This window comes from Tyto alba, unplaced genomic scaffold (genome assembly GCF_018691265.1).
Source record: "Tyto alba isolate M040663 unplaced genomic scaffold, T.alba_DEE_v4.0 Super-Scaffold_46, whole genome shotgun sequence".
NCBI lineage: Eukaryota > Metazoa > Chordata > Aves > Strigiformes > Tytonidae > Tyto > Tyto alba.
In genome coordinates this window covers 11,873,977-11,887,012 of record NW_024881322.1, presented here as the reverse complement: position 1 = coordinate 11,887,012, position 13,036 = coordinate 11,873,977, and the positions used below count along the sequence as shown (strand labels likewise).

Sequence of the window (13,036 nt, the reverse complement as noted above, 5' to 3'; positions counted from 1 at the left end):
GTAGGAATTGTGTGTGTTGATTATCTTCAGTGTTACGGATGAAGATGGTTTCACAATGGTATTTTTTGGTTGTAAATCCACAGGTTGCCATGGTTATGTACAACATGGCACTAACAGTTCAATAATATGACTTGATTTTTGTTCTTAGATGATTACGTGATAACAGAGTAACTTCAGTCGTCTTATCTGTTGCAGCAAATTTCAGATGAAGGCATTGTAAAAATCTGCAGAGGATGCCATAGACTTCAGTCACTCTGTGTTTCAGGCTGTAGCAACCTTACAGATGCTTCCCTCACAGCCCTTGGTCTAAACTGTCCAAGGCTGAAGTGAGTATGTCATGAGCGTGTCGTGAGTATGTCCTCTTGTCCCTGGCCTGATCTAAGAAATTCACTTCTGAAGACAATCACTTGATACCTGCAGGTTCAATTCAGCTCTGTATTGTTTGTGTTACCTTTGCAGTCAAAACATTGTTAGAAGTACCAGTTGAATATAAAATTGAGAGCTGGTCCTCTGTAGCTATCGTGTAAATGTAGTCTACTATATATAGGAAAACCAAGAATTAATATATGACAAATAAAACATGTTGAACCTAGCAGTTCAATTCTGTGCTTCTAGCTAAATATTTTAGGTACTAATTACAAGCCAGAAGAAAAGAAGATATAAAGCCCATTATTTTTTTGAAAGGTAAAAATATCTGTAGTTGTGTTGTCTTGTGATGTTTGTACTCTGTGGTGTTATGCAGTTGTTTGTCTTGCAAAAAAATATCTAAATCATAGCTGAGTATTGTATTTACAGATTTTATTATAAATGTGTGTTTAATATGCTCTGTAGTACATCTTGGCATTTTAAAACTGATACGGAGTGTGTTGATGTCTCTGCAAGCACTGAGGACTGATATTTATGGGATGTGTTTTGAGTAATAGGGGCTCATCAGTTAAAAATAATATACATTTTTATTTGTGCTAACATGTATGTTATGGTGGTGTTCTCAGAAGTGGGGACAGCTTCAGCTTTAATAATGAAGCTCTGTCATGTGGCAGCTCTCTGGTTGTGGAGACATATAATACTTCTTGTGAGGTCTAATTTTAATGTAAATTAAATCAAAACAAAAGATTTTTGGATGTTAGTAAATTGCCATTTATGACAGGAACGAGCAGAGGTTGCGACTTGTTATACTTCAATCACAGATAAATGGAGCAAAGGGCAGATCGTACAAATCAGGGGAAGCTACACTCAAATGCCAGCGTGCAGTACGCTGACACGCAGTGTTCCTTTAGCTGATTGAGTGAAAAAGAGCTGTTGTTACCATAGAAGACCTGTCCTTAAGACAATTCCAGAGTGACAGTCCCCTTCATGTAACCGTTCGTACTTACAAGAGCTTACGTGTGCCAGCGTTAGGGGCTGAGGAGTCTGCTCACACACTTAGTGGTGTTCCTTAGAAAACTGTGCTGTTATTCCTGGTCTTTTTGCACAATTTCTCTCAATTTGCAGCTGAGACTGGAAATCAAGGGAGGTCTAAAGCACTGTTAGTTGTGCACTTCTCTCTGAGGGCGGTACAACTCTAGCAGGGATTGCTTTGACTTGGGTAGGTAAACTGTTAGCCCTTGTCTGTGCCACGAGGGGGAAGGCGTCTGCTGTTCTTCTGCAGTGAGGAGCAGGAGAAGGAAAAACAAACGACCCTTGGCAGCACTTACGGCAGGGGAGAGCGTGGTGGAAGGCTGGTTCCATGGGATCTTGTACGGAAGGTGCTTGATAAAAATTATGTTGGAAACCAAAGGGAGATGTAATCCCACGCTTGTTCGTACCTTGTGAATATTTTGGTGTTGAGTATGAAAGAGAACTCTTCTGCCTCTCTTGGGTGTACTGGCCCTGTTAGGAAGGTTTTGAGGATTTTCTGTGCTGAGTTACTTTCACTTCACTTCAGGGTCTTGGATGTGCTACTCTGCTGCTTTCCACGATAGCGCTGTGTTCTGCAGCTTTTACCACTCACAAATGACATCTCCTTGAAACAGAATCCTAAGCTTGACCAGCTCCCTTCAGCTGTTTTTTCCCCCTATGTCAAGATATAGCTGTCTCCTCATCCCTTTTTATATCTGCTTATTTAAGTGCTTGATACCTTCCCCACTTCTCCTTTTTTAGCACGTTTTAGTGTTAAAATACCAGTAGGTGTTTCGGTGAGGCTGTTTGCGAAAAGCACGGGTGAACCCTGAATGTCTTTGTCTAGGTGGGGCTGTGAAAATTAGGATCATACTGCCTTGAACTCCAGGAATGTTCTCTCCCACCTGCTGCCAATTCAACAGGAGTCGGGCGGTGCTGTGTGCAGACACCTGTAGGCAGTGAATGCAGCTGGGAGGTCTGTCTGGGAGAACACTGCCTCAGAGGGGTGGGGAACCTGCTCTCGGGTATCATTTTGCCTCATCAGCTCCTACGCTAGGCACTGTGTCATGAATCACTGGATGGGAAATAAATGTCAGGTGTATCTGGAAAAAGGAAGGGCCCTCTGTAATTAAGTGCTATCAGTAAAACAAAGCAAAAATTAGAACTTTGCTCGGTTTCATGCTGAGCAGTGCCTTCCCACCTGTTTTTCATCCCGGGACCTGATTGCTGCAGCAGGTGTGTATGTAACTCTCCTTGTTCTGCTGCTCTGACTGACTGCTCACCCAGTCTCAGGAAAGCTAGAGCTGATAGTCTGCTGGTTTCTCACCCCTCTGTTTCCATAATCTTCTTTTCAACCAGATGTGCAGTAAGTAGCATACTCGCTATTTTCCAGATGTAATTTTCCCCTGTCTTTAGGGTCAGAAATGTAATGGGGTTGGTGATCCAGTGGTTGTAAGTGTAGGTGGGGTTGAAGGCAAGTAAGTGATGAAAGGACTAAGAAGGGTGATAAATGTGGCCTGAATCAGGGGGTTTGTGGTGGTGCTGGTGACAGGTTTTTTTCCCTTCCTATTTGGTATTGTAGGTAAGTTACAGAGTAGCTGGGAGTGTTTCATGATGGGTTGCTAACTGCCCTTGGTGGAAGGGCACAAGGTTCCCAAATGTGAATCCGGAAAGAAAATCCAGAGGTCCTACAAGCATCCATTTAGGAAGCAGTACCTGTTGGCTGTTCTTGAATTTCCATCCCGCTTCTGAAACTGGTTGAAGCCTGGCATTTTGGAAGTTATTTTCCAGGGTGTACCCTGTGGGGCTGCTCACCTCTCAACTCAGCTGCGCTCTTGCTTTTGGCCTGGAGGAGACTGATCTAGCATAGTCAGAGCCCCACGTCCTGTACTCTGGTGGGGTTGTATTTCTCTCGTGCACACAGCATGGCTTTTCCCTTTGCAGTTTATAGAGGAGAGAGCTTTCTAGTGACCTCCCAAACCAGTGGAAGGGTCTAGATGTCTCTAAGAGTTACGGCAGCAAGAGGTTCCTTTGTCCCTCTCTCCCTGCCTCCTCCCCACTGACCCCAGTAGAGGAGTAGTGTTTGCTCTGGTGAGCGGGTGAGTTGAGCTTAGTTTGTGCTGCTCATTGCATGGCACTGTAGTTTCACCTTATTCATCTTGATACTGACACAACCTGAAAAGTAAGAAGTGTTTGTTAAAAAAAAAGATGCCAAAATGTTAATGGGATGGAGGCCTGTTCTGCATACTAGTGGTGCTGTTTGGGGAAGTTGACTATCTGGGAAGAGTGTTAGGTTTATCTTTCCAAAACCTTGTATTATTTTCTTGAAAGTTGTGTTGGTGTGGTTTATTGTTTTTACTGTGGGCTTGGTGATTTCAAGCTCCTTGCTTTCTGGTAACTTGCTTCACTGTGCTTTGTGCACAGGCTCTGAACACATTTCTAGGAAGCAGTTTCTCCATTTTGTGGCTTCCCAACATCCTGTGTTTAGATAACAGGTTTTAGACGTAGGCTTCATCTGCATTTTCCTTAAGTCAGGGTTTATTCTCCCATATCTTTCCGCAGATAATGCATGAGAAAACTCGAGCATTATGCTGTCTTACTGAAATGAGTGGTCTAAATGCCTGTAATTATGTATAATTTTTTTTCCATTAAATGTTGAGAAGGTTTGAGGATTGAACTTAATCTGTTCTATGCCTATCAGAGTCTTCTGATAAAATGGATCAGAGGTCTGCCTAATGCTTTTTAGTTGCAAATTACTGTGAAAAAGTCATATGTATACATTTGCTATTGAGAGCTTAAAGTTGCAGAAGACAGATTTGTGTCTCAAATGCATTTGCTTTTCTTTGTGTTAATGTTTTCTTTAACATTTAAAACTTTTCCAGGATTTTGGAAGCTGCAAGATGTTCACATCTTACAGATGCTGGTTTTACACTTTTAGCACGGGTAAGGGTCATCTCAGAAGGTTAGGGCTCGCCTTGTTTTTGTTGCTGCTGAGCAGCTGTGAATTGATGTAGTCTTACTGGGAAGGAATATGAGAAGAAGAAAAATAAAGGAGGAACAACCCAGTGGAGGAAGGGACTAAAAAGTGATTTTTATTTCTGGATTATACTTAGAGCTGCAACTTGATCTGTTTTGCCATCTATCGTTGCATTTTTCACTTTTCCCCCTCTTTTTAGTGTGTTTCAGTTGAATTTCTTATACTTCCCACAACTCTAAAATTGTTTTATGTATTCTAGCCAAATTTCCCCTGTAAAAATTACACACGACCGTGTGATATTTACAGCCAAAAAATCACCATATAATAGATTGTTTTGAGCATACCTTTAAGTTACAGAAATACTTACATTATGCAGTATAAGGTATAAGCACTCGTGCCCTGATTCATGATGTAAATATATAAAGTAATCATTGTGATGGTATCAAATGCTTCAAGTAAGACTTGTAAGCTTGTTGGTTTAGGAAATCTGGACATAAAATTAATACTCTGTAAACGGGATTCATTTATGCTGCTGATACTTAGTGTGAATGAAAGGGTCTTTTTTTCTAGCCACAGTGGCACAGTGGTTAAACAGAATGGTTTTCTAATCATTCAGCACTACAGCCTTGGGCTTTTGGTAGTCACCTCAAGCCTGCTTTTGGGAGCTGCAAGTTAAAAACCACTTCTTCCTGTGCCCGTAAAAACGGGTCAGGGTTTGGGCTGAGCCGTGGCACCATGTGGTCTGCTGCGAGGTCATGAGGTTACATCATTTTCTTGAAATTAGTCATGACCAGATACTGAAAGCACTTCAGAAAGCTTGCTAGGGATCTCTCAGAATAGTGGGAAAATTGCTTGTGTAAATGTGAAGTGCAGCTTTCTCCGAGCCTTAAAATCGACCTTATTTTAATATTTTCATCATTCGTTAGCAAAGCAAAGTGTTTTTAAGGCTTCTTGCTAATGTATGATGATGAAGAGGGATGTTCCATGGGCTTCTTAAGCATGTTTCAGATTACTTCAGTGCAGAAGTTGGATTCATCTGCATGCAGATTAGTTAGCTTCAGTGCACAGGCTGTAAGTGCCAGAGGTTTGAATTGAAGTTGACCCCAGAAGGGGAAAGGGAAGGGGGGAAGCAGGGGTGGGGGAGTACTGATACACATTGTTCAAACCTTACAGGGCAAGAAGGAAGTGTTTCACTTTGAGAAAGGCTGAAATGTAGATGTTTGAGAGGGAGGTGGTGAATTGCTTGTGGATTTAATTTATTTTATTTTTTTTTTTACCATTTATTGTCCTTTGATAGTAATCAAATATTCGAAGGGTTTTAGCTCACAATTTCCTCTTGGAAGCTGTGCTATCCCATCTCACCAGCCCAGTGCATGATTTTATGTCTAAATGTTGTTTTATTTCATCTTTTGTTTATCTGGTTTGGTTTTTGTTTCTTTTAGAATTGCCACGAGCTGGAGAAGATGGACTTGGAAGAGTGTGTGTTGGTGAGATTTAATATGCAAAGGAATATTGAATGTCCAGTGTAAGAATGCAGTGCATTAGCACTTCCCGTTAGATGTACTTTGTTTTTTATTAGTAGTGCCATGTTTATGATAGTAAATAAAAATAATTATTGGGCAATTCTATACAGGGAAGTACTTGAAGAGTTAACAGGTGATTGGGTTTTTTTCAGAGATAACAGAACCTTCATCTGGTAGAGAGAGATACCTTATTTGAGGGTTGATTCTCCTGCTGTCTGTTGCTTATGGTTGTTTGGCTTCTTTCGTTTCTAGATAACTGACAGCACGTTGATACAACTTTCTATACACTGTCCCAAGCTACAAGCATTGGTGAGTTTAACTCTGTGTTTGTGAATTTTAATACATCCCCCTCCCACCAACTCCTGCAATACAAGACCAGGCTGTTCACTCGGTATCTAGAAAAAGTTCCTGGTGTAGTATGATACTGTGCAAAATATATGCAAGTTTTATAAGTATTATAAAAGAAGGACGTTACTCTAAAAATATTTACATGCATTGTGTGATAAATATTACCAAATCAGTGAGTAATAACCAGAAAGTTTATATGTTATGGTTAACAACCTTCATATTTTATTAGTTCGACTTACAGTTCTCAGATCCTTTATGGATACCCTTAAGTGTTCCCTAATGGTTTTCTTAGGGAGGATGGCACTTGACATCAAATATTGAATAAACAAAACCACCCAGTGAAGACAAACGTAATCACTCTGTAATCAGTTTTGCATGCAGGCAGTTTTTCCCATTTAAATCATGGAATATGGAAGGTTTTTTGGACCTAGACTTTTGAAGGTAGTTGTAGCCAGTGGAGGTGCCTTCACTGGGGTGCCCCGATTCCTGTGCTTCAGAGAACTGTTTTCTAGGGAGTGGTTGCTTCGATCTTTCAGAGCATCAAAACCAATTTCAGCTGACATAAATTTGGCAGTTCCTCAGTCGAACTACTCCAGTATTACTAGACTGTCCTTACAGTAGGAGCTCCTCTACTTAGGGCCAGTTGTCCCTTTAGTGTAGATTTGTTTTACACTACCTCAGATCTGTGTGAGAGAACATGTATCTTTATAATCTGTTCTTAGATGGGATTAAGGGAAGGTTTGCTGCTTCATTTATTAAATTGTGATATGATTAGTTGGGGTTACTCAGTGTTACTAAGGTAGCAACGTGAGGAGAGATGGCTTTTAAAGAGGAGCTTGTTCACGGATTTTTATCGTTGCTGGGTTTTATTTTTGCTTTTTAATTGTCTGACCTCATTTCTGTACTGTAATTCTTAATGCTAAGCCAAACAAGGGTTGTCAGGAGCTGTGGAGCCATTTGTATCAGAAACCCTTCTGTTCTTACGCAGCAGATCTGTTTTTGTATTGCAACCCCAGTTGTAACCGGTACTTGCAAGGGACCTTCTGTACCAGCTCTGCCAGTGCTTCACCAGAGATATCAGAAAGCCTCATAATTTCCACGTATTTTCTGAACTTGCTCCTGTTTGCCAGCCTTTGTGCGTGGGCCCACAGACAGGGAGGTGTGGCATTGGCAAAATAAGATACCTTTTTCTAAGGGAACCACAAAAAACTGTATTTTGTTGTTGTTGTGTATATCCTGTGTGTAGAAAGGCTACATACTCAAAGACTGGGAGTGAACAGTCATGGCTGAGAATTACAGGGAAAGAAAAAACAAACTAGCAGTTGCCAAATACCCTACTGAACTGATCTTGATACTTCAAATGTGGAATCACATCCTGTATATAGTTCTGTAAACTCTTGTGTTGCTGTGCTTTAGCATATGTTTAGGTCTATCTGCAGTTTAAACAAATATTTTGGAGTTGCAGAAATCAACTTTGAATTTGTTTCTTGATGTTTGGAACCTTGGTAGACAGTGGAAATGAGCAAAAGCACTCTTAGACCGATTATAGCCAACTCTTCATCAGTATCAGAGTACTCAAACGCTTTATTACTTACTGGACCTAAAAAGTAATTTCTGGTGAAAGTGTTTAATAATTGCACCTTCAAATTATTAGAGAAACTGAAATACTCATGATATTCCTGGAGATGAGAAGACAGTTGAAATCTTCAGTTGATCATACTGTTTCTTACTGTCACAGTATATCATGTCATATTTGATGTATACCCAGCATTTAGTACGTATCTGACAGTATCTCTTTGTTCTAAAGGTTTCAAGCAATTGTCTTCATAAAATTCCATATTATTAACACTTTCTAACGGGCTTAAGAAGTCAGAATAATCACGTGGTTTGATACAAAGTATGTATCACTCGGCATATTTGTTTGACAGAGTTCTGTGAACTCAGCTGTACATCCTGTATTGTCCTTTCAGTAGCAAATACAGTGTCTCAGGAAAGCTGATTTTATAAGCTGATTACTTCCTGGGATGGAAAACTCTTAATTAGCCAGCAGACTGCTGCCCTAGCCAACAGCTTCGCGTAACCTCCTGTCCTTCCTTGAAACAGCATGCCTGTTACTATAAATGTTCTTTAACCCTGCAACTGCTGGTTGTTTCCAAGCTGTGAGCCAAATCAAGTGCTCAGAACGGGTACCTAAAGAAAGTAGGTATAGGAGAGAGTGTGAGTGTTTAGAGAGCTGATAGACCTGCAGAATGTAAACATGTCATCAGATGAAACACTGTTGATAGGGGCAAGGGCTTTGTTTCTGTTGTCTTTTGGAGATGGTGTGCGCCAGCTGTGGAGCTGCTGGGCGTCACTGCCAGCAGTGCCAGGGTGATGAGGGAAGCTGGACCAGCTGGAGCTGAAGGGAAGCTGCCGGGGGGGGCTCCCTGCTAGAGTTGAGGGGAGTCGCAGAGCTGTCTCCCAGCCTCTCCTCTGGTTACCTGCCCATCCTCTTGAGCAAAGGAGAAAAAAAAGTTGAGGGGCAAGTTGTTCTAAAGGGCAGGACAGACCTGGTGTGTCTGGTAGCAGGCAAGAAACGCTCATGGCTTTAGCTGAGGTAAAGTAATGATAAGGTTGGTAGTGCTCAGGCTTCCTCGTCAGGCTGAAATAAAAGAAGGTGGATGTGATGTACCGAGAGGAGGGAAGGGTTACGTGTTTGATTTGGGTGATTGCAGGAGCATTTAGTTGGCTTGTGCCGAGGTAAAAAACATTTCTGGATTACTGCAAGAGTTTCCTCATCGGCTGCTGTCTGAGAAAAACTTGTGGCAGGGAAATGCTACTTCAAAAGCAGTCACCATTCGAGTTAGATACAAGTACAGGTGAGGCACAGGGCCGAGCATGAGGCAAGGAACCGGCCCAGAGCGAGAAGAGTAAATATTCCTTGGTCCTGAATGTTCCTCATGCAGAAGACTTGAGAGCATTCCTTTCACTGGTGACCAAGAGTGGTTTTTAAGCCTCCTCCGAGGAAAGTCTGTTTCCTGTTGTTGTCATCATCATTGCTTCTCCAAAAGTCATTAATTCCCTAAAGGAACCAGGAAACTGCTTTATGTGGTGCTACTGCCTGAGGTGCTGCAACTTCTTCCATGCTCGTGAAATTCAAGGGAGTAAAAAAATACGCTGGAGTAGAATTTTTTTGTTCATTATGCTGATTGTTGCAGAAAAGACCTGCTCCTGCAGCTGTACAAGGTATTTATTACTCCTTGTATGTAGAGGCTGAGGTGCTCAGCGCTCATGGGTTTCCTGAGATCGTTATTTGGCAAATCAGTACAGCCTGACTGTTCGTTATCCGTGCGGGCTCGCACAGGCTTGGTCCTGGTGCTGTGTAGGGAAACGTGGCAGCTGTGAAACAGGAACTCCTGCCGGCAGATCCTCATCGACTCCTGTACGTTCTCGATCAGCTTTGGGGTTGTCTCTGGTTTCTGGCGTGGCACACGTGCTGTTAGCACCCACGGGCAGGGGAGGTGCGCGGCAGTGGGGACAGAATCCCCCCGTTCACAGGCAGCAAAGGGGCCTGAGGAGTTTGCGGCGGGGCGTGTTTTGGGGCTCTAACTCATTTTGAAGCAAAGTTAAAGTACCACCCTTCTTGATTCTCTCCTGCATTTCAGCTGTATACTCTTTGTAACTGTTTAACTGCTAGAATGAAGGAGGTTGAAGAGGACTTCTGGTGTTTAGAGGATGGAGTAACGTAGGACTGAGTGATGTCATTAAATGTTTGCCTCTGTTTTAGAGCTTATCTCACTGTGAACTGATCACTGATGATGGGATTCTTCATCTGAGCAACAGTACGTGTGGTCACGAGAGGCTGCAGGTACTGGAGCTCGATAACTGTCTTCTCATCACGGACGTGACTCTGGAACACCTGGAGAACTGCCACAACTTGGAGAGAATTGAGCTGTACGACTGCCAGCAGGTCACGCGAGCTGGAATCAAACGGATCAGAGTAGGTGTTTGCTGACTTGTGCTGGGAATGCCCGAGCTGTCGATGCTGCTTGAGATTGGGTGAACCCTGCAGGTGGATGGAAAAGCAGAGCCTGAATATCCTGCAGTTAGGTCCCCAGCTCTCGGGACTGAGTGTAGCTTTTCTATACGAGCAGTAATAATTGTCTAACTGTTGGTAACTCGTGACACTTTTGCTGTTGGAATGAGGAGTGCTTACCTTCCGCTTTCTGTATTTTTTCAAATACAGGCTTCTGTTGTTTTTAGGATCGTGTAGTGGCATTCTTTAACTCCCCTAAAAAAGATGTTAATATACAGAGCCAATCGTAAAACATTTGCACGGAGGTTTTGGTTAATGGGCTGTTAGGCCCTGGAGTCCAGCCTCAAACTTTCCCTCCCCGGTGCCCTGGGGGCGGCGTTTCAGCCTCCAGCTTCTCTGCGGCTGCCGATCCCAGATCCACATCCAGTCGCCGAGAGTGACCCCCGAGGGCCCAGTTTTATTCCGTGCTGCTTCATAGGGTGAGAGGAGCCACCTCCTCCCCCTCCCGTGGGAGACGAGGCAGAGCCAAGTCAGCCCTTGGGAGCCAGAGGCGCTTTGTTGGGAAGCGAGGCGAGCGTGCCAGAGCCGGGGGGGACACGAGGATTCCGCAGCAGGAGGAGACAGCTTGGGTGGTATCAGGGGCACAGATGCTTTTTTTTAGCTAACCGACCTTAATGAGAGCCCACTTGCTGGCACTAATGGAGGTGTACTGCTTCTTTTTACGAGTTAGGTTTATTTCTCTCCCGTTATAACGCAGACTTTTCATCCACAGGCTCATCTACCTCACGTGAAAGTTCATGCTTACTTTGCTCCAGTAACTCCCCCGCCCTCGGTCGGGGGGAGCGGACAGCGCCTCTGCAGATGCTGTATTATTCTCTGACAGTAAGTGCAACCACACCGGAATTTTTGTTGTTGTTGTTGAAGAAAAGAATGGGACTGCAAGTCAGTGGAAGGAGTCGGTTTCCTGACAGTCCTAATGGTGGTGTTTGGTCATCCAGTTTTGTGACAAGAAAAGCATTTTTTTCCAGGTAAAAATCTTAACGTAACGTGCAGCTGTGGATTAAGTTGGTGATGCTTCGGTTTGTATTAGTAACTCCTTCCTTCTGTTGGCATGAGAACTGAAGTACCGTGTAAAATGTGCCGGCGTTTCAGCGTAGCAGCTACTTGGTGAAAGTTCCCTAAACTTGGAAGTTACTTTGCGTGTGGAAGCACTGTACCTGGTGTGAAGTTCTAACGTAACGTGGGGCTCGAGTCCGTCACACCAAGGAACTGAACCTGCTGTGCTGTAATATACGTGACAGAGTAAATATCAGGTTTGAGGACAAATCAGCTTTAGCAGATGTTGACCAAAAAATGCAAGGTAATCATGAGCTCTTACAGCAAAACAGCTTATACTTTTTCATGATTCAGCTTCGTGTTTAATTACGTAACAGGTAATGTCAAAAGGTAAGATAGTACCTCCAGATAACTATATACATAGAAATACTTTCCAAGTTGTTGAACTTGGTTCAGTTGAACTCTGTGTTAGCATAGAGCTTGCCTGTCACTGAAGCACGTTTTATGCCCGATGCCATCGGCCTTTAAAAGGGGCAAGAAATCCCCTGGGGTAGAGCTCGTGCCCGCGGCTGCCACAGGCGCACGTGGTGCTCCCCGTGATGCTGTTCCTGCCTGTCCTCAGCCCTCCTCCCCTCGCCAGGAAAGGCCGCAGCGGGTCGGGGAGGGGGGCTGTGTGGGGTTCACCCCTTTCTACAGCTGGAGAACGGCAAGCAGGGCCAGTGATGGGAATGAGAATGATGATGGAGCGAGGAATTCACTTCGGGGGGGGCTCGTCCCCTCTGTGGGGACACAGCAGACAGAGATGGGCAAATCAGGCCGTGGGCAGGAGCTGAACCAAACCAAACCTGTGGGTTTCAAATGTAGAAAGCCAAACTCTTCACCTCTGGGTTATTTAAGCAGCTGTCAACTTCTGAATGATAATAGTAATAAAAAAATCTCTGTATTGCCTCTTAAGGCCATGCTTTCATCCTTAGTTTTTCAGTGCTAGAGGGTTAGAGAAAATAAACTCTTTTATATTAAGCAACTTAATTATCTGAGATAAACTACTCGACAGTTCAGAAAGCTTTTTTGTGTAAGATTGTGTGTGTGTATGTTTCAAGAGGTCAGGGCCTGTGCGTTTACTGAAAACCAATAGAAATACTGGCTTAAAAAGCAGTTGGAGAAGCTACTACTGGATAGTACTGCAATTTCCCCCCAAAATTTTAAACTACTCTTTAAAAGGAGTGTGAACATCACCAGATACTTATGGCTACCACCAGCTGGGTTGCGTTGGTGCTTCACACCTTCCCACACAGACTGTGGGGACGGGAAATGAAGATCTCGGCGCTGAGGTCAAGTTACAGATCAGAGTGCAGTACATGGATTTCTTTACTACTACAAAATAAGTCAATCGGGGCTTGTTTTGCAGAGTAGTGGAGGAGTGTTGGTACAGTCACACGCTGAGTTCCATTAAGACAGTGCTGTAACGGAGAGTTTTAAGCAGATTTTATTCTCAACTGTACCAGGAAAGTCAGTGGTCCCAGTACGTCAAGATGTGTTGCCTTCTGTTGGCTCATTTTTTTTTTCTAAGAACATAATGAACCTTGTAAGTCTCTTGCATTAAAGATGTACAGAAACAAATGGAACTTACTCTGATATAGGACACTTAAATAAACCATCGGCTGATGTCAAATTTGAATTTGTTTCAATTATTTCCAATGTAACTAAGTTTTCTAGCAGAAGCAGCAGATGGATTTGGGC

At 43.2% G+C, this 13,036-nt stretch overlaps 1 protein-coding gene across 3 annotated transcripts in view; it reads left to right on the top strand.

The window, feature by feature from the left end:
- The window catches only part of FBXL2 (F-box and leucine rich repeat protein 2), a 56,057-nt gene extending 43,089 nt beyond the window's left edge, over positions 1-12,968 (top strand). For 2 of the 3 annotated variants that reach the window (XM_032997436.2, XM_032997438.2), the window contains 6 exons: positions 196-326; positions 4,260-4,320; positions 5,797-5,841; positions 6,130-6,186; positions 9,992-10,204; positions 11,013-12,968. In XM_032997436.2, the coding sequence (XP_032853327.1) occupies positions 196-326; positions 4,260-4,320; positions 5,797-5,841; positions 6,130-6,186; positions 9,992-10,204; positions 11,013-11,120 (615 nt within the window). In that variant the 3' untranslated portion in view covers positions 11,121-12,968. The remainder of the gene's footprint in view (positions 1-195; positions 327-4,259; positions 4,321-5,796; positions 5,842-6,129; positions 6,187-9,991; positions 10,205-11,012) is intronic. The other variant, XM_042806569.1, reaches the window with a different exon arrangement.
- The last annotated feature ends 68 nt before the right edge of the window (positions 12,969-13,036 follow it).